Source organism: Oncorhynchus keta, chromosome 23 (assembly GCF_023373465.1).
Source record: "Oncorhynchus keta strain PuntledgeMale-10-30-2019 chromosome 23, Oket_V2, whole genome shotgun sequence".
Classification (NCBI taxonomy): Eukaryota; Metazoa; Chordata; class Actinopteri; order Salmoniformes; family Salmonidae; genus Oncorhynchus; species Oncorhynchus keta.
In genome coordinates, this window is record NC_068443.1 from 24,149,090 (window position 1) to 24,172,171 (window position 23,082).

Here is a 23,082-nt window from a genome sequence, read left to right on the forward strand (position 1 = left end):
TCCAGAAGGGGACTGCTGCCCTCTACAGCTCTTGCAGGGCTTTTTAGCACTAATGCGCTAGGACTGTCTAGGGCCATTTTCTTTTGATGAGCTATCTGTGTTTGCTATGGTATTTATTCCATATTATTACAGTGTGTCTGCACATAATTCAGTCATTGATAATTATGTCAAAATCAAAGTCTAAGACCACAATAATGCTGATAACTTCCTGCCTTGAGGATTTTCAGCAAATACAGGAAACAGTCGGCTCTTTGAAATATATTTATTTGTATTACCTTTCCTGGTCCTAGAAAAGAGCTTGATGCTAGAGTTGGATGATGAGTTGGGCGAAGAGCGGAATATACCACTGAAGCTGAGGCAAAGGGGGGATTTGGGTGGTGAGGGGACCTGGTGGGTGGAGAGGTAGGGGGAAATGGTTCTGGATGAGCCAGGGCTGATCCGGCACTGGGAGTGGGCAGCCATGGGACTGGAGGGTTGGCTGACACCGGCAGGACCACCCCTCACAAAGAGTCCTTTAGTTGGGCTGACAGAGTGGCTGCAGACCTCTCCCTGAGATAGAAGAGAGGGGAAGGTAATTAATTGACATACACTCATGCAAATACCTTGTTTGTTTATGCACGATGTGTCACTATGCAGAATGCTATATTGACACCTGGGAATATTGTGACAGAGGCTTTGTGGACTGTAGTCAAAGAAACCACAAGTCCACATTAGCATAAAATAAAAGTTGTTTCACCTCACAATTTCCATTTGTTTGATTTATAATTCATGAGAGCCTGTGTGGAATATATAAGGCTTGACAGTCTGTAGGAGATGCCCACGGCATTGGTGAAGTCACTTCTCTTTGTCTGAGATATGAATCCATGTGACCTATCACATTACCCCGTGGAACTGCATGCGTACAGTAGTACCACCCAGTGTTGGGGAAGCTTCTCTGAAAATAAAGTTTACCAAGCTACCGATTACTTCACACTGGAAGAAGTTAAGCAACTATTAGGAAAAAAAAGTTTATTTAAAAAGTTACTTTGGAAACGTAGCTCATCACTCAACTACTTTGTGAAAAATTATCATATGTAATTCTGAAAAATTGTCAAAGCGCCACTCGGGGGGGCCCCCATTAAACTTCAAAGTTTTACCTATTCCAGTCCTTTTCAATAATTATTTAAAAAAAAAAAATCCCATATGACAGAACTCCGTTGCAGTGACCAAGAACATTAACCCCTGTGTTCAATAGTATTACAGATGACTGTAGGACACCATCTAGCTTACAGTGGACTGCCTATCTGGGAAATAGGTTAAAGCCTTGCTTTGTGTTGTGGGTAAATGTGCTACAGATTGAGAAGGAGCTCCGTCAAACATGTCTGAAGGGGAAACACAGAGTAAGGCTGCCTAATTTTAAGCCGTACCTGGCGGTCAGTGAAAAAACAGTGCAACAACCTGTGTTGCAAAAAAATATATGGGTAAAAGTGAGAGGCTGAAAATGAGAACATTTCATACACGTATACAGTGGGGTAAAAAAAGTATTTAGTCAGCCACCAATTGTGCAAGTTCTCCCACTTAAAAAGATGAGGCCTGTAATTTTCATCATAGGTACACTTCAACTATGACAGACAAAATGAGGGGAAAAAAATCCAGAAAATCACATTGTAGGATTTTGAATGAATTTGCAAATTATGGTGGAAAACAAGTATTTGGTCACCTACAAATAAGCAAGATTTCTGGCTCTCACAGATCTGTAACTTCTTATTTAAGAGGCTCCTCTATCCTCCACTCGTTACCTGTATTAATGGCACCTGTTTGAACTTGTTATCAGTATAGAAGAAACCTGCCCACAACCTCAAACAGTCACACTCCAAACTCCACTATGGCCAAGACCAACGAGTCATCAAAGGACACCAGAAACAAAATTGTAGACCTGCACCAGGCTGGGAAGACTGAATCTGCAATAGGTAAGCAGCTTGGTTTGAAGAAATCAACTGTGGGAGCAATTATTAGGAAATGGAAGACATACAAGACCACTGATAATCTCCCTCGATCTGGGGCTCCATGCAAGATCTCACACCGTTGGGTCAAAATGATCACAAGAATGGTGAGCAAAAATCCCAGAACCACACAGGGGACCTAGTGAATGACCTGCAGAGAGCTGGGACCAAAGTAACAAAGCCTACCATCAGTAACACACTACGCCAACAGGGACTCAAAATCCTGCAGTGCCAGCAGATGTGTCCCCCTGCTTAAGCCAGTACATGTCCAGGCCCGTCTGAAGTTTGCTAGAGAGCATTTGGATGATCCAGAAGATGATTGGGAGAATGTCATAGTCAGATGAAACCAAAATATAACTTTTTGGTAAAAACTCAACTCGTCATGTTTGGAGGACAAAGAATGCTGAGTTGCATCCGAAGAACACCATATCTACTGTGAAGCATGGGGGTGGAAACATCATGCTTTGGGGCTGTTTTTCTGCAAAGGGACCAGGACGACTGATCCGTGTAAAGGAAAGAATGAATGGGGCCATGTATCGTGAGATTTTGAGTGAAAACCTCCTTCCATCAGCAAGGGCATTGAAGATTGAAACGTGGCTGGGTCTTTCAGCATGACAATGATCCCAAACACACCGCCCGGGCAACGAAGTAGTGGCTTCGTAAGAAGCATTTCAAGGTCCTGGAGTGGCCTAGCCAGTCTCCAGATCTCAACCCCATAGAAAATCTTTGAAGGGAGTTGGAAGTCTGTGTTGCCCAGCAACAAAACATCACTGCTCTAGAGGAGATCTGCATGGAGGAATGGGCCAAACTACCAGCAACAGTGTGTGAAAACCTTGTGAACTTACAGAAAACGTTTGACCTCTGTCATTGCCAACAAAGGGTATATAACAAAGTATTGAGATAAACGTTTGTTGGTGGCTGACTAAATACTTTTTTGCCCCAAGTTAAAGCCTATTGGGGATTGTGCTACTATATATTAATAAGCGAATGCGAAAATGTTGTGATAAAACACTAGCAGTGCTTTTAGATGAAACAGTAAAATATTGCAGAGAAGTGTTTAGGTGACAGAAAACAGGCTACGAACTCAAAGGATTGCCAAGAGAAAATTACAACCACGCCTACAGTGCATTTGGGAGAAGTTTCTCTAAACATTCCTTATTGGTCCAGATATACTGGTACTGTACAACATATCACCAAATCAGTCCTGAGCCTCTAATTTCCTTTCCACAATGTTTGAGGATGATATTAGCTTAAGACTGGCCCTACTCTACAGACATTTCTGTTTGGCCAATCCTGTAACAAGTCTGAGAGAGACAGAACACACCCTACTTCTCTGTTTGCCAACAAACGTTCTTATTGCACAACAGCGTGTTTAGGCAAGCTAGTCAGATTTGAGAGTTTTATAAACAAATCTATCAGCTAGTTCAAAACATGAGGAAAGACCGGTGGTTCAAGTTAAGTTAATGGTCACATGCACAAGTGAAATGCCTTTCTTGCAAGCGCTAATTCACTACAAACAGTTGAAAAAAAATTATGAGAAAAAGACTGAGGTTGTTGGGAAAATAACTACTGAAGGCACTTAAAGACTGAGAAGGAAGAGAAGCTTGCTTTGTAGAAAAGCATGATAGAAGTGAGAAAAAGCTAAACGAAACCGCTACCAACTCAAAACCAAAGACGACACATATAGTAAGAGATTGCACAACCAAGAAGTTGTCTAAACATCCCTGTAGGGCCGACCCCAATTAGACAACTGGTCGATTGTTTGGTCTTCAGGCTGTTGGTCAACCGAGAGTTTTAGTTGAGCAGTAACACATACATATACCCTGTTTTTGCTTTGTCATTATGGGAGGTATTGACTGTAGATTGATGAGGGGAGAAAAAAAAGTGATTTAATACATTACAGCATTATTCTAAAATGTAACAAAATGTGAAGAAAGTCAAGGGGTCTGAAAACTTTCTGAATGCACTTTACACACAACCAGTGAAACGTTTGGACACATATTTTATAGTTGAGATTCTTCCAAGTAGCCACAATGTCTTGATGACAGCTTTGCACTTTCTCAACCAGCTCATAAAGTAGTCACCTGGAATGCATTTTCAATTAACAGGTGTACCTTGATAAAAGTACATTTGTAAATCTTAATGCATTTGAGCCAATCAGTTGTTGTGACAAGGTGGGGGGGGCGGGGTATACAGAAGATTGCTTATTTGAGCTGTTTTTGCCAAATAGGGCTAAGAGAAATGACAATCCATCATTACTTTAAGACATGAAGGTCACTCAATGCAGAACATTAAGAACTTCGCACTTGAAGAAATATTCAGTCGCAAAAACCATCAAGAGCTATGATGAAACTGGCTCTCATGAGGACCGCCACAGGAAAGGAAGACCCAGAGTTACCTCTGCTGCATAGGATAATTTCAATAGAGTTCCCAGCCTCAGAAATTGCAGCCCAAATAAATGCTTCAGAGTTCAAGTAACAGACACATCTTAACATCAACTGTTCAGAGGAGACTGCGTGAATCAGGCCTTCATGGACGAATTGCTGCAAAGAAACCACTACTAAAAGGACACCAATAAGAAGACTTGCTTGGGACAAGAAACACAAGCAATGGACATTAGACAGGTGGAAATCTGTCCTTTGGTCTGATGAGTCAAAATGAGATTTTTGGTTCCAACCGCTGTGTCTTTGTGAGACGCAGAGTAGGTAAACGGATGATCTCTGCATGTGTGGTTCCCACAGTGAAGCATGGAGGAGATGGTGTGATGGTGCTTTGCTGGTGACACAGTCTCATTTATTTAGAATTCAAGGCACACTTACAGTTGAAGTCGGAAGCTTACTTACACAATCAAATCAAAGTTTATTTGTCACGTGCGCCGAATACAACACCTTACAGTGAAACGCTTACTTACAGGCTCTAACCAATAGTGCAAAAAAATAAGTATTAGGTGAACAAGAGGTAGGTAAAAAAACAAAACAATAGTAACAAAAAGACAGGCTATATACAGTAGCGAGGCTATAAAAGTAGCGAGGCTACATACAGACACCGGTTAGTCAGGCTGGTTGAGGTAGTATGCACATGTAGATATGGTTAAAGTGACTATGCATATATCATAAACAGATAGTAGCAGTATAAAAAGAGGGGTTGTGGTGGTGGGGGGGGGGGTCACAATGCAAATAGTCCGGGTAGCCATTTGATGACCTGTTCAGGAGTCTTGGCTAAATGCCTTAGCCAAATACATTTAAACTCAGTCTTTCACAATTCCTGACATATAATCCTAGTAAATATTCCCCGTCTAAGGTCAGTTAGGATCTCCACTTTATTTTAAGAACGTGAAATGTCAGAATAATAGTAGAGAATTATTTATTTCAGTTATTTCTTTCTTCACATTCCCAGTGGGTCAGAAGTATACATACACTCATTTAGTATTTGCGAGCATTGCCTTTAAATTGTTTAACTTGAGTCAAATGTTTTGGGTAGCCTTCCACAAGCTTCCCACAATAAGTTGGGTGAATTTTGGCCCATTCCTCCTGACAGAGCTGGTGTAACTGAGTCAGGTTTGTAGGCTTCCTTGCTCACACAGGCCTTTTCAGTTCTGCCCAACAAGTCTTCTATTGGATTGAGGTCAGGGCTTGTGATGGCCACTCCAATACCTTGACTTTGTTGTCCTTAAGCCATTTTACCACAACTTTGGAAGTATGCTTGGGGTCATTGTCCATTTGGAAGACCCAATTTCGACCAAGCTTTAACTTCCTGACTGATGTCTTGAGATGTTGCTTCGATATAACCACATAATTGTCCTTTCTCATGTTGCGAAGAGCCCGGATCTCAACCCCATTGAGCACATCAGGGACCTGTTGGATCGGAGGGTGAGGGATAGGGCCATTCCCCCCAGAAATGTCCGGGAAATTGCAGGTGCCTTGGTGGAAGAGTGGGGTAACATCTCACAGCAAGAGCTGGCAAATCTGGTGCAGTCCATGAGGAGATGCACTGCAGTACTTATTGCAGCTGGTGGCCACACCGGATACTGACTATTACTTTTTGACCCCCCCTTTGTTCAGGGACATATTATTCCATTTCTGTTAGTCACCTGACTGTAGAACTTGTTAAGTTTATGTCTCAGTTGTTGAATGTTGTTATGTTCATACAAATATTTACACATGTTAAGTTTGCTGAAAATAAGGACGTTGATAGTGAGGACGTTTCTTTTTTTTGCTGAGTTTAGAAGTAGGCCTATAGGCTACCTGGCCTGCGCACAGATGTGCCCATTTGAGGATGTGCCCATTTGGGGATATGATTGTATTTCTGATTGGCTTAACGCATCACCACTAATGACTTGTGGAGCTTCCCAATGTTATGTTTCTTCACCTGAAACAGGAAGCAAACAAAGTCTGTTTTTACATCCATTGAGAATTACAATAGTTCAAAGTATTTGAAAAATCTTTCCAGCTGTCTCCCTTTCGATAACCACTCAGCATGAAAGTTAAAAATGTCAAGCTCTGATTTTTTATTTATTTCACCTTTATTTAACCAGGTAGGCTAGTTGAGAACAAGTTCTCATTTGCAACTGCGACCTGGCCAAGATAAAGCATAGCAGTGTGAACAGACAACACAGAGTTACACATGGAGTAAAACAATTAGCAAGTCAATAACACAGTAGAACAAAAAATGGGCAGTCTATATACAATGTGTGCAAAAGGCATGAGGAGGTAGGCGAATAATACAATTTTGCAGATTGACACTGGAGTGATAAATGATAGGTAGAGATATTGGTGTGCAAAAGAGCAGAAAAGTAAATAAATAAAAACAGTATAAAAACAGTATGGGAATGAGGTAGGTGAAAAAGGGTGAGCTATTTACCTATAGACTATGTACAGCTGCAGCGATCGGTTAGCTGCTCGGATAGCTGATGTTTGAAGTTGGAGAGGGAGATAAAAGTCTCCAACTTCAGCGATTTTTGCAATTCGTTCCAGTCACAGGCAGCAGAGTACTGGAACGAAAGGCGGCCAAATGAGGTGTTGGCTTTAGGGATGATCAGTGAGATACACCTGCTGGAGCGCGTGCTACGGATGTGTGTTGCCATCGTGACCAGTGAACTGAGATAACTGATCGAGTGGAAACGTCATAGAATAGGCTTCTTATCAGTGCTTGACTTGGACCGAAATAGGTTCTGGTACTCATTTTGGGTGCTGGTACTGTTTATATTTAGGTGCAGGAGCTCCACAATACTTTTGAGCTAATATTCTATAAGTGGAATAGGAGCTCAAGCAGTAGAACATTTGAGGTGCTGGATAGAGATGTGATTAACCACATGACAATGATTGAGATATGAAGACGTTATTTTAAATTTAATGAAACGGTTTCACGAAGATGTGCTTATCAAAACCTTAATTTCTACCGATCTGTGTGCCAGTTAAGATAAATTGGCATTCCACATGAGAAAGGTTGCAGACTCCTCGTGTAGCCTATTACCGGCAACTTCAGGAGAGTAATGGCAGAATCTGCAAAAGCCAGTATGAGCGTTAAGAGAATAGTTGGTTCAGGTTAAGTTTTTTTCTTCTGATTATCTAGATCTCTGGTGCCCTCGAGGAATCAAACTGTAAGCTTAAAGGATCAGACAAGCTCAATGCATATAGTTGATTTTATTAAAACATAGGGTGTCCATATATGGAGAAAATCAATTTAAACATTTTGAGCAATAGATTGGTCGGGAAAAAAACGACTTTCAGGCGACCAAGATTCTAATTAGCCGGGATAGCCCTACATTGCTGATAACCAGTCTTTGAAACTTAGCACGCTTTCTACTATTTTAAAACACCCATGTCCCAGTATAATGCTGAGCTCCTGCTACTGAGCAGAGAAACCTTCATTAAGTCCAGAGAGATCACTTTGTCTACAAACTCACTGTCATGTGACATCCATTTCCACAGGACATCAGACCTCTACCCACCCAACTAGAAGTACCATCAGAGGGCTCCAGAACAATGTCTGTCACTGCCTGTGTCCAAACACAGTGCTCAGATAACTTAAAACTATTCAATAGAGTCCAGTGCAGCAGTTTATTTCAATATCAAATCATTTCTGGGTAACAATTAAATACCTTACTGTGATTGTTTTTCTTTCATCAATTTAATTGAAAACAAAAATAGCTTCTTAGCAAATAGCAATTTCTCAAGCAAGAATTTGATCACTGTTTGGAAGAGTTCTGAATGGAGGGGAAAACTATCTGTTATTGGCAGAGAGGTTTAGAACTCTTTCTTAATTGGTCTATTAACTAATTTACCATCTGCTGATGTCTACAGTCAGGCCAAAACTCCATCCCACCAAAACAGGCTGAAATTACCAACAAATCTTACACTAAAGGAGCATTATGATAATTTCACAATTTCACAGTATTATTCCAATATCATAGTGTGGAAATATATATAAAGCACAGGAACATCATGTTTTGGACCACACTGGACCTTTAAAATTAAGGGTAAAGGTGAGAAGCGCAATGATGTCGGTCAAGAACAACTTAATTGTGTGTAACCACGAGTATGAAGGAAATACCATTTACATTTGGATAGCCATCCTTGCCCGAGCCTCCAGACTTGCCGTCCATTATGGGGAAGGCGAAAGCACTTACGTCCTGCAGACAGAGAAGGCTTTTAGCCAATTTTGACAAGAAAAATCGATGTTACATCCAGAGACTGATTGACTGGACCAAAATGTAATTTCCGGCTTTAGGTGCAATCTGCTTCCGGCGAGACATGTTAAGCTCTGAAAGAGGAGAAACGTGTAAAACCACTACTGGGGCATGGCATTACCAGGAAATACATTTACCCTAGCTTTCCGTATAACTTTCAAGTTCTGCAAGTCAATCATGTTTAAAATGGAGAAAGGGCAATAATTCAAAGCAATAAACAAATGTAGTTGCGTGGAAAAGCAGATGCGTCTACACATCTAGAGGCATTTTTAATCCATCCATTACTCCTGGGAGGGATCTATTGGATGCCATCCAAAGAAGACCAATGAGGTGCAGCAACATGAATGTAGCAGCAGTCAGCACCGACAGTAATAATTCACTGTCATTCAAATAACTTAGGGCCTATTTGCTCTGCAGATGTTGGGGTATTTTCTTCATATAAAAATGCAAGCTTAGATAATGCACATAGTATAAATATATCAGATATTGTCTAGGGAAACAAAGAAAACCCATAATGATGCAAGCCTGGTTTAACAAGACAGTACACAGTGCTCACTGCTCACCATTGTTTCAGGTTAAACACGCTGATATGATGCCAATGCGATCAGTGACTTGGTTCATTTGAGCAGAGAGGACATGATGCAAGGGGAAACCAGAATAATACTCTGAAATTCAATAAAATCAGGACTTTCTCTCTAGCTTCTTTGTTGCCCCTAGTTACGGTGCAGGGACACAATGCATCATGACTCAGTGGTTTAGAGCAGACCAGAGCAGTGTGTTTCCAGCTGTTTCCCCAGCTTCCTCTTTATTCTCACACAAAAACATCAAATACCTTATTGCCCATAAGCCAACTAGATTGGAAATAATTGTTCTAAACAGTAAATGATTATAACAATAACTGAATAACAGTAACGGAATAACACTGCTGGTGCATTTAAGGAATGAATCAAGGCCCGATTAGACCTCAGTGGTATTTGGATTGTGTAAATAGACCAGTGCAGGATGAGTTTTAAGTCTGAGTAAGGGATGGGCTTCAGGTCTTTGACATGATTTCAATGCATCATATGTTGATTGTGGTAGTGATGATGAAAATGACGATGGCATATTGCATTGAAATTTAGATGTGAATAGACATGAACATTTCACCCCCAAAATCAAGCGAATAGCTGATGTCGAGTCCATGTTTTGAAGACTTGATGCTGGGGCGGCAGGTAGCCTAGTGGTTGAGCGTTCGGACTAGTAACCGAAAGGTTGCAAGATCGAATCGCTGAGATGACAAGGTAAAAAATATGTTGTTCTGCCCCTGAACAAGGCAGTTAACCCACCGTTCCTAGGCAGTCATTGAAAATAAGAATGTGTTCTTAACGGACTTGTCGAGTTAAATAAAGATGTTAAAAAATTTAAATAAAACATGGGGGGAAAACTAGCATCATCTCATGCCTGTCCAAAGTTCAGGTTTGTGAAAAGAATCTGTCAAAAAAAGGCAACCTGAACAATGTTGTTTTTGATTGTGATGTCATTAAAAAATATATATAAAAACATGACCTCAACTGTGAGGTCTAGACGCCGTGAATTGGAAAAGATGCCCGGGTGATTGATGTAACAATGCGGACACACGAACATACTTGAAAGTTACATTTTTTGCAACATTACAAACACAGATCATGCAGTTAGTTAAATGCGATAATCACACACACAACCTACTCTTTCCACAATGCCACGTGAACAAACACCTGTAGGTGTCAAACAACAGACTATAATTTACGAACTTACTGGCATATTTAGGTGTAGTGTTCTCTTTTTCTTCGAGGTTTTCATATCCTTCTTGTTGGACTCCATCACGGTGCTTCCCATTTTCAGACGAATTACCCTGTTTTCTTTGTTTTTAACGAGTTTGAGGAAATTGCGTGATATTATACCATACGTCTTTATCTGAAAACGAAGTTGTAAGTCAACGTTCTTTAGAAGAAACTAGTTAATTTACCAGGAAGTATAGCCAACCGACGCATTACAGACAAGGGGTGTGTTCACATCAAGAAGCCTGAGCGCGCTGCTTTTCACTAACAGATGTCAGTAAAGCATGGCTTCATTATTGGTTCCTATTTCATTGACTCCTTCCCTAGATCCTAACTCCTACCTTTTCCATTTCCTCCACAAATATTAACATTGGTTGATAAAGCAGAGCACAACATCACATTTTATTCAAATGGATATGTTAGGGGGGGACTTTCACTGGCTTTTCACTTTCAGATCTCCAAACTCCGAAAGGAATAGGAAACGGGACAATGATTGAAATGGAACACATACACACGTTCTTTCTTTCTTACATGCAGTGTGTGCGTTTACGTGAGCAAAACAAGTGGCCTCCAGTTGGATATTTTGCAGCTATCCTTTGAACAGCAAGGCAGATCTCAGCCATTCTTTCTCCGTCAGTTCATCTGTTGCATGTACGTAGAATAGATGATGCATGAGCCCCCCTCATTGATATAATGCATTGTTTGCCCTCGATTACGTTTTTGCTCTCTCCAACAGCTCTCGTTTCAGTTCGTTTATACATTTAAACATGGACCTAATTAATGGCAGGCCATACTTTTATAGATTATATGTTTTAACCGATGTCTTCAGTTGTTAAATAATATATTATGAATGTAATATTAACAAAATGTGTATGTATGGTGATGAAAGTGGTGGAGCTGTAGTTGCCATATTTGGCCAGTGGGTGTCTTACAATACTCTAGCCTAGTCTATTCAAAGGGGGTCCTTCCTATGGGTCAGGCAGATGTGTGTGATTTCTGAAGGCACAAACAAAATAATTAAGATGTAAAATAGTTTATTTTGTAAATGCTTCTAAATTCAATTCCAAACGCCAACCCTCATATTTCTCTATACAGTTCTAAATGCATTTTTAAAAACATTTTGAGACTACAGGACCAAGAAAAATGTAGCACAAACACACTGGTAGGACGATGTCATTTTATACAAGAGAAGAAAAATATCCAAGAAACAATTTTGTTACAACCATTCATTGAGAAAATATATACAATTGAGTCTTCGGAAAGTTAAAAAAATACATGCCATATACATTACAAGTTCTAAGACTGTCTCCAATATTTTACAGTCGAGTTGAAATTGTGCTCGCAAAACATCTAACTACTGTATGTGGCTTGTGATGTGTCAATATCACATACATTTCTGATTAAGTAGAATGTCATCTCTTTTCAAAATGTAGCACCACCAAATGTCCCGACCTTTTCCTCTGCAAGAAACATTATTTTATTTTTTCAGTACACTTTAATTTCAAACGCCTGAAGCAGTAAGCAATGTCATACGACGTCTGTACACAATCTCTATGTAAAAAAACAAACAGAAAAAACAAGGTTATATTCCTACACATATTTGGGTTAAAAAGAAGTTAAAATTGTGTTTGGGTGGTTTAAAACCTTTTCACAGCTCTATAAAATCAAACCTGATTAACAGCAAAGATGTCAGAATGATGTCTTTACCATTTTTTATTCTTTAACCAATAACTCATTTCCACACTCAGTCACCAAAAATATTTCTTTTTGAGTGGTCAAAGTACGTGTAAATCACAAAAACACTAAGCTACAATACCATACCTTTAATACAACAAAAATACTTTGTGAATTATTGTGGTTATTTTACAAATTCTGTACAGAATAATCATAATATATACTCTGAAACTGATATTATGACATCCTTCTTAAATAAACTGCAATGACAAAAAAATAAAATAATAATTAAAAAACACCCAAACATCAAGAAGGTTAAGGTAGTATTTGGTCAGTTATTCCTATATTTTTCTTTATATACATTTGTACACAAGTAACAGAATTTCTTCAATCTTCAGAAAACAATATCAGTTTAACCTTCTTTTTACTGTCTCATCATTTTGAGAAAAAAATTCATTCATTCAATAATAAATACAAAACGTCCTCTCGAATTTCACTCAAATCACATGACAGAAACCTATGATAAAACTGACTCATGGAATCAAGTATCTTAAAGTTTGTGTACGTGTGTCTTTTTTTTTTTTTAGTGCAAGTTAATATTCCCTTCGCGGTAGTCATTGCTGTACATTCCCCATTCAGTGATGTCTACATTTAGTCAAATGGTTTTACATTTAAAGTTTTAAACAAAAGGGCCTGCCCTTAACAACCAATAGGGTCCACGCCCTGCACAGTGCGCTCGCCTCATTCGCTGGTGGATTCTCATCTGTGCCCTACTGTATATCATCTCACTAATGCACTCATTGACAGTCCTTCCATCAAAACCCATCCTCTCACGTAATATGGCACGAATCACATGTCTATGTGCTGTTGTTTCTTCCTGCTCTCCTCTTTCCACACCCTTTCCTTCTGTCCATCTTCAGTCTATGCTTCCAAACATGGGAATCCATTCAGGCGTCACTCTTAGGGTTTACTCAGGCCGTCTGCTCGTTCTAACAAAGTCTGAAGCACCTCTCTCTTTCTACACAGAGATCAGGGCATCTGCATAATATGGCAAGGAATGCATTTATGTTTGTTGTTGTCATTTGAGGTTTTTCTCAGTTGATCCATTTCCTGCAGTCTGTTGTTCCACAGTGACAGGCGATCTTGTGTTGGCCGTCCACACAGTCATACTGGTAGTCGAAACAAAGCTGGAAAATAATGAAAAGAAAATCGTGATGACAATGAAAACGCCATTCATAGCATATGTAGAGATTTTCAATTGGAAGGAAAAAGAACCCACCTCCTCTCCTTTCTGGATTCTGCGGTTGGAGGTGATGATGATTTTATAACCTCTTTCGAAGGTTACCACCTCAGCGACACAGTTTGGGGTACAAGAGTGGTTGATGTACCTGTATAAGAAAACAAACACGTAGCATTGCACATTATGACGGAATGTTTTATGACATTTTTGAATGAGAGGTTCATTGTGCATTCTGTGTAATCAGACTCGAGGCTACATACGGAGCCCTGTAAATGAAGTACTACACCACCATCCTGACATTCAGCGACAAATAAATCAGTTAAGATTAGAATGTGAATCAGATGGAATGTGACTATGTAAACAATACAACAAGACCCTATAATATAATAGCTGCCTCCTGCTCTTATTAGCTGTTCCGGCCTGCAGAAGCCAAGGTTCACACAGTAAGGCTACTTCCTTTGACTTATGTAAAGAATTACCTTGCTAGACCCCCTGTCTGACTGGAATCAACGACATGTTCACTGTCGATGCGGAACATGAACATGCCACGATTCTGTAGGAGAAAAGTAACCACTTAGACCAACTGGAATCATCACATGAGATAATATAGCAAACATGTATTATTCAGCCTTCCCTCTCCACAACACAGTAATTAGTACAGCCTTGAGCAAAAAACAATAAAAATACATGTTTTTCTACCTGAGACTTGTAAGTCCTTTGCTTCCTGATGGCCACCTCGTTGCGGAGGACGGTTCCGTTGTACTCAATCACCATGGTGTGTTTCTCTATGTCCCTGGATGCATATAGACCCAGGCCCTGTGGACACAGCAACCAGAAAGTTTGTCCACGTCCAACAGTAAGTCCCCTTACTCTCGTGCTGTCATATTTCAGTGTCATAATCACTCTGCTACTTTAGAAGGGGAATGCTACAGAGCTGAACATAGAAGATCATGTCCAGTAGACCCACCTGGATCTTGGAGGCAGCGAGGTAGACGTTGGCCCTCCACTCACTTTTCATCCAGCGGTACTGCGACGACCTGTGGTGCACCATGGGAGGCTTGGTGTGGGGTACACCTCCCTCCCCCTGGGCTGTGTTCTGACACCTGGAGGAGGTATTGGTGGTGCTGGATACCGGCTGGGGCCTAAGAGAGTGTGTGTGTGTGTAGAGAAGGGTATAGTACAATTAACAAAAAAAAGTACAAAACAAAGCCTACATATTGTTATAGAAAGATAACTTGTGCTAAACCAAAAGTACATTCAATCCACAGATTAAATTGTCGTGGAAATTCCACAATACCTAATGACAACGGCGGTGGATGGGGAGCTGGTTTTGGGCATGGCCCGGGCACTGCCGGAGGGGTTAAAGATCAGGGGCAGCTCCATCAGAGGGTTACGGCCGTAACGGAAGGTATACCTGTCACAGGCCTCTATCCCTGGGAGCTGGAACACAACCAACAGCATTGGGAAATGAGACTGGAACACTCCTCACTTCAGTGTCTACAATACAGTATGGTGTGGGTATTTTAAGAGTCGTTTACCTAAATAGGTAGCTACAGACACCTATAGCGCCATTTGAACATTGATCATTTAATCTAAATCCCAATTGTTTTAATATAACTAAAAACAGATACAAACCGATTCAGTGATCTTGGTAACTGCAGAAACGGTGAGCCCAAACAGGTCCTCTCCTTTCAGATAGACAGGGAAGAGTTTCAAAGTTCCTATTTCAGTTCTCCTGTCAGCCACCGGAACCAGGACCTTATCCCACACTCCTGATGGACAGACAGGAAACAGCAGGGTCATAGATTATATATTATAGGGACTCCTACAGGGACTCCTACAGAACACATTTATTGTCGTAAAAGAGAATCTGAAAGGGAAAATGAACTAGAAACAAGCCTAGTCTAAGCTAACCCAGATACATAAACAGCAGAGGCTACAGCCAAAACAAGGCTAACGAAGCATGTCATAAAACCAATCTAGCTAGCCCACCTTCACTAGACAAGCCTAATCTAAAGCTTGGCCTAAGACAAATCCATCCCAGCCCACCTTTGGCGGTGGAGTCAGTGAGGACCAGGTCCTTGTATCCCTGCTCAATGACGCGGATGCTGAACTCCGGCTGCTCCTCCCTCTCCTCTACGGAGCACAGGTAGCGGCAGCGACGGTTGCCATGGCGCATGCTCCAGTAGATGCGGCAAGCCTCGTAGCCCACGGGGAAGATGGCTGTGGCCGAGTGGAAGGCGGCCATCTGGGACGGGGTGATCTGACCCACGGCATAGAGCACCAGGCTGCCCACTCTGAAGGTGTAGCCCAGCTCGGGCTGCTGTACGGCGCTGGCCATCTGCCTCACCTCATCCCTCTGGATGTAGACACGGCGGAACACAGCGAAGCAGCGCAGCTCGTGCTCCAGGACGTGGCCAGAGCCACCGTGGGTGGAGCCTCTGGGTCGGTGGGCGTGGCACAGCATGGTCTTGTCCTTGAAGAAGATGCAGTGTGCCTGCAGGGCGCAGGTGAAGTGGTAGATGTTGGTGCAGCGCAGGCGGTGGCAGCCGCTGGTGGCGCCCATCTGCTGGCAGAAGGCACAGCGGACCACCGAACCCCGCCTCAGCGCCAGCTCTACATTGATCAGAGCGCCTGACTGCGTCTCATACACCTATACAACAATACAACGTTAATAATAGATATACAACACAATAGAACTTTAATAAAAGAAGGGGCATGATTGTAGTGGATGGTAGTAATGATCTGAAACCAGCAGTCCACCTCTCTATCCTCTGGGCTACCTACCTCGGTTGACCAGAGGGCACAGTTGAGGTGCACCCACACATCCAGGTCCAGGCTGAGGAGTCGGGCAGGGCCATCGGTGACCCCATCCCCCAGCTGGTGACAGAAGCAGCAGCGGCGCTGGTCCCTGAGACTGGCCCCGGGGCGTAGAGACGCTCCCAGCTTCCTCAGCAGCTCATCTATCTGGTCCTCATCAGGGAGCTGGGAGCTTCCTCTGGGCACCACCACCTGCACTGTCCACTTCCTCCAATGGAGACCCTTGTGTCTCTTCCCCTGGTGCCAGCCTTCCTGTTGAGCCCTGGGGCCACGCGCCTTCAGCTTCACCGTCACTTTGATGGTGTCTGACTTGGCCTCTGTCTTAGGGGTCTTTGGGGTGTCACTGGCTGGGGGGAAGGGGATGGGTGAGGTGGAGGGAGGGGACTGCTTGAGCTGGAGCTGGGCCAGACAGTGGACATCCAGAGAGGACATGTTGTTGCTGTACTGGTGGAGGGCTTTAGACAGGCTCACTTTCTGGTCCGAGTCTGGAGACAGGAGGGCTACCGTGTCCTGCAGAAGACAATAATGTAATGATGAACTGCACATTTCAATTCATTCATTCATTCTAGGCACAGCTTTGAAGAGGCACGAAGAGGATTCAACACAGCTTTGACTTATGCAATCTTCAACACCTTTACATGCCTTTGATTCTTGTGCACACCAAAGTGCCTCATGTACAGTGGGACAAAAAAGTATTTAGTCAGCCACCAATTGTGTAATTTCTCCCACTTAAAAAGACGAGAGAGGCCCGTAATTTTCATCATAGGTACACTTCAACTATGACAGACAAAATGAGAGAAAAAAAATCCAGAAAATAACATTGTAGGATTTTAATTGAATTTATTTGCAAATTATGGTGGAAAATAAGTATTTGGTCACCTACAAACAAGCAAGATTTCTGGCTCTCACAGACTTGTAACTTCTTCTTTAAGAGGCTCCTCTGTCCTCCACTCGTTACCTGTATTAATGGCACCTGTTTGTATTTGTTATCAGTATAAAAGACACCTGTCCACAACCTCAAACAGTCACACTCCAAACTCCACTATGGCCAAGACCAAAGAGCTGTCAAAGGACACCAGAAACAAAATTGTAGACCTGCACCAGGCTGGGAAGACTGAATCTGCAATAGGTAAGCAGCTTGGTTTGAAGAAATCAACTGTGGGAGCAATTATTAGGAAATGGAAGACATACAAGACCACTGATAATCTCCCTTGATCTGGGGCTCCACGCAACATCTCACCCCATGGGTTCAAAATGAACGCAAAAATCCCAGAACCACACGGGGGGACTTAGTGAATGACCTGCAGAGAGCTGGGACCAAAGTAACAAAGCCTACCACCAGTAACACACTACGCCGCCAGGGACTCAAATCCTGCAGTGCCAGACATGTCCCCCTGCTTAAGCCAGTACATGTCCAGGCCCGTCTGAAGTTTGCTAGAGAGCATTTGGATGATCCAGAAGAAAATTGGGAGAATGTCATATGGTCAGATGAAACCAAAATATAACTTTTTGGTAAAAACTCAACTCGTCGTGTTTGGAGGACAAAGAATGCTGAGTTGCATCCAAAGAACACCATACCTACTGTGAAGCATGGGGGTGGAAACATCATGCTTTGGGGTTGTTTTTCTGCAAAGGGACAAGGACGACTGATCCGTGTAAAGGAAAGAATGAATGGGGCCATGTATCGTGAGATTTTGAGTGAAAACCTCCTTCCATCAGCAAGGGCATTGAAGATGAAACATGGCTGGGTCTTTCAGCATGACAATGATCCCAAACACACCGCCCGGGCAACGAAGGAGTGGCTTCGTAAGAAGCATTTCAAGGTCCTGGAGTGGCCTAGCCAGTCTCCACATCTCAACCCCATAGAACATTTTTTGGAGGGAGTTGAAAGTCTTGTGTTACCCAGCAACAGCCCCAAAACATCACTGCTCTAGAGGAGATCTGCATGGAGGAATGGGCCAAAATACCAGCAAGTGTGTGTGAAAACCTTGTGAAGACTTACAGAAAACGTTTGACCTCTGTTATATACCCTTTGTTGGCAATGACAAAGTATTGAGATAAACTTTTGTTATTGACCAAAAATAAATTCATTACAAATCCTACAATGTGATTTCCTGGATTCTTTTTCTCATTTTGTCTGTCATAGTTGAAGTGTACCTATGATGAAAATTACAGGCCTCTCTCATCTTTTTAAGTGGGAGAACTTGCACAATTGGTGGCTGACTAAATACTTTTTTGCCCCACTGTATTTGAATTGGTAGGTATAGATAGAACAATCTTAGTAGGACAAACCTTGGAGTCTGTAGTGGTTCTGGCCTGCGATGAGGAGGAAGAGGAGGAGGAGGACGAAGCAGAGTAGAGGAGGAAGCAGCTGTGGCTGCAGAAGACCAAGTTCCCCTCGGAACGCAACAATCCTTCTTGTTCCTGAAGAAGAGGGAAGCCAGGCATGTTAGGAGATGTAGCGAGGGAGCTCAATGAGATATCAAAGGCCAAATTGATGCCCATTCAGAAACCTTGATCAATGCTAAAAGGGTTTATTCAATAATCAAACAGCTCCAATATTCAAATGAATCAGGGTTTAACCATTTGTGAACTCCCCAGACTTCAGTTGGAGGGCATGCTACCGCTTAAACCACTAATTGCACCGATATGGATTTCACTCCAATGGGGGGGATTAGCATAATTAGAGGCTCTATAGTACGTGTGTGTACGGACATGTACGGAAATGTGTGTGTGTGTGTGTCTGTGTGTGTCTGTGTGTGCACCCCCAAAGGCATAATGTGGATTAATCCATCATATGAAGTGAGGTCTGAGCCTCTGGTCATGACCCGTCTGTACTCTCCTGCCCCCTGGAGAAACAGACTAAAAACAGTAATCCACGGCTGACTGACTGATTGAGAGTAGGGCTTTTACTGGGTTGGTTGGTTGGCCAAGAAGATAGTAAATCAACCCATTTAGATCATGGCTTGGTTGGGCAACATCACAACAAGGTAATTGATCAATCTGTATTGACAGAACATGTGGACTAATAGATAGATATAGACACGACTGTCTAACATGGGCCGCAAGATCAAAATATCAACGTATCGCTAAGTGTTGACCTATAGATAACAGTCTTTGTAATGTATGAGTTCAGCCTGATAAACATGTAGTAATTGACTACATGAAAGCTCTGGCGGTACGTTACCTGTTTGTGTACTGGAAGGTCTTTGATGGACTTGCGGACTCCATTTCCCAGCACCACCACCTTACAGTGGCAGCACCACTGGGGCTTGGAGCCTGGGCTGCCGGGGGTCTTCTGATGAGGGCCTCTGACTGCAGCTGGACCTGAAACACACAGACAGCTCTCTGTGACACAGCTCCTCCAACTATGGTAGATGCATAACAGGCCAGTGCAGTACTGCTGCTAGGTTTATTACTTCAAATAAATGAGTGGAGCTAATATAATAATAATAATATATGACATTTAGCTGACGCTTTTATCCAAAGCGACTTACAGTCATGTGTGCATACATTCTACGTATGGGTGGTCCCGGGAGCAGCTCTGCTGCAGTCTTGTTTTGGACCAAATAACCATTTCAAACGCCTGATTTTCACAATGTTTTAAAGGCAGTTCTTGTCCCACCCTGGAACTTCAATATGTCCGTAGAGTATATTATGTTCAACAATATACTGACTAATTAGCCAAATCAAACATTTTATATTTTCAAAATGAATGTTTATATTTTTCAATATTCATAAATGTATGTAAGAAATGTGCTAATGGCATCAAAATACTACTCATGTCACAGAGAAAGCGGTAAAGCTTCATATGACACCAACTTTTGTTTTGTAGCACGTACAGATTAAACATTCTGTCACAAATATTCTAACTATTCACTATTTCTCAATTATGCTTTAAGATCCAAATGTCAAATATATGTCAACAATCCTTCCTCCTAAGGACCCTTCTATGGATTAGATTTAGTGAAGATCATAGTATTTATTTGGTTCTAGTTTTGCGAGGACCATAGCTGGCCATGATGCAATTGTCTTAGAACAACAGGAAATCGGTTTAAAGATAAAAAACCTCCTTGTTATAAGACCCCATGACAATTAACACTAGATAATTGAGAGGAATATCCTATATCTTTACCCCACTGATGAGGTGTCCACTTAATCATTTATCTGGCTGTTTGTGGTCTATGGGTCCAAGCTAACTGACCACATTCATTAGGCCTGTGGTCTGACACTTTGACAGCAGCGATACGCAGGTGTGTGTGTGTACGAGTGAGGTCGGGCACAGGAAGGAGGAATACTCAGTTTCATTAGTTGTGTGTATTGCTGTGTGATCAATACGTGATCAATACGTATCTGGTGGGCCAGACACACACAGCCTTTAGACCCTGACAGAAGGATAATGATTCTCTGGCTGAAGAAACAGACCATTTGTAAACATTGTTAAGAGGGGCTAATTATGAAAATGGACAACGGGGGGGACAATGACGAGGATTGTAAATGTTTCTTGTAGGCCGAATTATATTGTTGTGCATGTTTTAAATCTGATGTCGTATTGATTGCTGCTGCCTTCTTGGCCAGGTCTTCCTTGCAAAATCGACTGTCTCAATGGGCTTTTCCTGGTTAAATAAAGGTAAATATATATTATATATATTCTGTTGCCATGCACATTTCTAAAAGGTACCGTGGTGTCGTGCTTGAAGACAGACATGATTAATTTCAGAAAAGTAAGTTGGAAAACTAACAAACAAACAGGTTTGGATGGACATGAATTTCAGCAGTGTCTCATTTCAAGACAAGCACACAAGAGCAGAAACACCTCCCCTGTTATGTCTGTATTTCGACATAAGGGGGCGATAAGGTGCAGAGATGTTGCCCAGTCTCTCACCTGGTCCATCAGGATGGAAGCGGATGTGCTGCTGGGGATGTCCCTGCTGCTGTTGCATCATCATTCTCTGTTGTGGTCCTCCTCCCCCAGGCCTGATGAGCTGGCCTGGGGCTCCGTGAGGGCCCCCCATGTCTCCAGCACCAGCACGGCCCGGATACATCATGGGGGCCCCCGGCCGGTGCACCAGGCCTCCTTGGGGGCCCACCCTCAGGCCGCTGAGCATGGCCAGGGGCCCCCTGTCTGGGCCCGGGGTGCTGCTCACCTCATAGCTGCTGGGGATCTTCACACACAGCAGTTCTGAGATGGCAGCTACCACACCTGTGATGTTCTGAGAACAAAAACACAACATTAAAATGTATGTTGTAGATATTGCCAATCAAGCCACTGGCACATGCACAGTAAAGAGAGAACAAAGAATTGGCTTCAACTCCTACAATTAAGCCTGGTGATGTTTTAATCGGTACATATTCGACCAGTAGTGAAATGACTGAGGTGAAACGTTTATGGGAAAAAGGGGAATAAGCTACCAACAATAACCAACAAACATTAAAAAAGGACCTAGACCATTTCCTCCCTGCTGATCTTCTATGAAAGCAGGGGGAAGTGAAGCCAAAAGAACAGAAATACTCACCTCAGCAGCCGCTGGTCTCAGAGTGATGGCTACAGACACCAGGCCTGGTTTAGTGTCGTTAGACGGCGGGCCAAAATGGGAGCCAAAGAACATCCCATAGGGCTCAGTCTTGAGCTCAGTCTTCAGCCTAACCTCTGATCCTACAGGAAGAGCAATAGAGACATTAGGAATAATATTTTAACGGAGGATTAATACTTACTGCTTTCATTGATATTGTAAAGTAGTTTGTGACAGTGTTGGTGTAAAAGGGCTTTATAAATATAATTTGATTGATGTTGATGTGCCGATAGTAGTGAGAAAGGCACATCTCTGTTTACAGTTGATCATTTATTACCAGTTTAAACAAATGACCAAGGCTGTGTATATTCATATTAACTTCTCTAGGGTAGGGGGCAGCATTTGGAATTTTGGATGAAAAGCATGCCCAAATTAAACAGCCTGCTACTCGGGCCCAGAAGATATGATATGCATATAACTGGTGGATTTGGATAGAAAACACTCTAAAGTTTCCAAAACTGTTAAAATTGTGTCTGTGAGTATAACAGAACTGATTTGGCAGGTGAAAACCTGAGAAAAATCCATTCAGGAAGTAGTTTTTTTTGTTGGTTTTGTAGTTTTCTATTCAATGCCATTACAGAATCCATTGATTTAGGACTCAATTTGCAGTTCCTATGCCTTCCACTAGATGTCAACAGTCTTTAGAAATGGTTTCAGGCTTGTATTCTTATGAATGAGGGAGTAAGACCAGTTTGAATGAGTGGACCCAGACGTGTCACAGAGCTTTTTCATGCGCAATCCCGAGAGAGTGCATTTCTTGTTACCCTTTTATATTGACAAAGTTATTGTCCGGTTGAAATATTATAGATCATTTCGGCTAAAAACAACCTGAGGATTGGATATAAACATCGTTTTTTGTCTGCCTGTTTTGACTGCGTTTGAGCCTGTGGATTACTGAAGAAAACGCGCGAACAAAACTGAGGTTTTTGGATATAAAGAGACTTTATCGAACAAAAGGAACATTTATTGAATAAATTAATGTCTTTTGAGTGCAACCATATGAACATCATCAAAGGTAAGGGATTAATTATATCTCTATTTCTGAGTTTTGTAACTCTTCTGCTTGGCTGGTTACTGTTTGTAATGATTTGTCAACTGGGCTATGTTCTCAAATAAGGTATGCTTTCGCCGTAAAGCATTCTTTCAATCTGACACCGTGGTTGGATTCACCAGAAGTTCATCTTTAAACATATGTAAAATATGTTTTGTTTTCTGAATTTTTCTAATGAGTATTTCTGTATTTGAATTTGGCTAGCGTCCCACTTACCCTTGAGGGGTAAATTCATGGTAACACCTTATTTTAACGCTC

General features: G+C 42.0%; 2 protein-coding genes across 13 annotated transcripts in view; both read right to left on the reverse strand.

Annotated features, from left to right (window-relative positions):
- The window catches only part of LOC118402032 (5'-AMP-activated protein kinase subunit gamma-2-like), a 43,657-nt gene extending 32,912 nt beyond the window's left edge, over window positions 1–10,745 (reverse strand). For 3 of the 7 annotated variants that reach the window (XR_004829419.2, XR_004829420.2, XM_035799851.2), the window contains exons 1-3: window positions 10,444–10,745; window positions 8,542–8,613; window positions 276–549 (exon numbers count right to left, since the gene is read on the reverse strand). Coding sequence is in view for 4 of the 7 variants with exons in the window: in XM_035799851.2 (XP_035655744.1) it covers window positions 276–549; window positions 8,542–8,613; window positions 10,444–10,524 (427 nt within the window). In the remaining 3 variants the exon portion in view is untranslated. Of the gene's footprint in view, window positions 1–275; window positions 550–8,534; window positions 8,614–10,443 lie in introns of those variants that run through there. The other 4 variants (XM_035799852.2, XM_035799854.2, XM_035799853.2 and 1 more) reach the window with 4 other exon arrangements.
- Window positions 10,746–11,483: 738 nt separating this feature from the next.
- Window positions 11,484–23,082, reverse strand: part of LOC118402033 (histone-lysine N-methyltransferase 2C-like) — a 131,426-nt gene continuing 119,827 nt past the window's right edge. For all 6 annotated transcript variants that reach the window (XM_052476893.1, XM_052476891.1, XM_035799857.2 and 3 more), the window contains 13 exons: window positions 21,717–21,856; window positions 21,086–21,413; window positions 19,388–19,527; window positions 18,493–18,624; window positions 16,168–16,710; window positions 15,430–16,033; window positions 15,016–15,152; window positions 14,678–14,820; window positions 14,348–14,522; window positions 14,080–14,196; window positions 13,860–13,933; window positions 13,420–13,528; window positions 11,484–13,327 (listed from right to left, as the gene is read on the reverse strand). In XM_052476893.1, coding sequence (XP_052332853.1) covers window positions 13,235–13,327; window positions 13,420–13,528; window positions 13,860–13,933; window positions 14,080–14,196; window positions 14,348–14,522; window positions 14,678–14,820; window positions 15,016–15,152; window positions 15,430–16,033; window positions 16,168–16,710; window positions 18,493–18,624; window positions 19,388–19,527; window positions 21,086–21,413; window positions 21,717–21,856 — 2,735 coding nt within the window. In that variant the 3' untranslated portion in view covers window positions 11,484–13,234. The remainder of the gene's footprint in view (window positions 13,328–13,419; window positions 13,529–13,859; window positions 13,934–14,079; window positions 14,197–14,347; window positions 14,523–14,677; window positions 14,821–15,015; window positions 15,153–15,429; window positions 16,034–16,167; window positions 16,711–18,492; window positions 18,625–19,387; window positions 19,528–21,085; window positions 21,414–21,716; window positions 21,857–23,082) is intronic.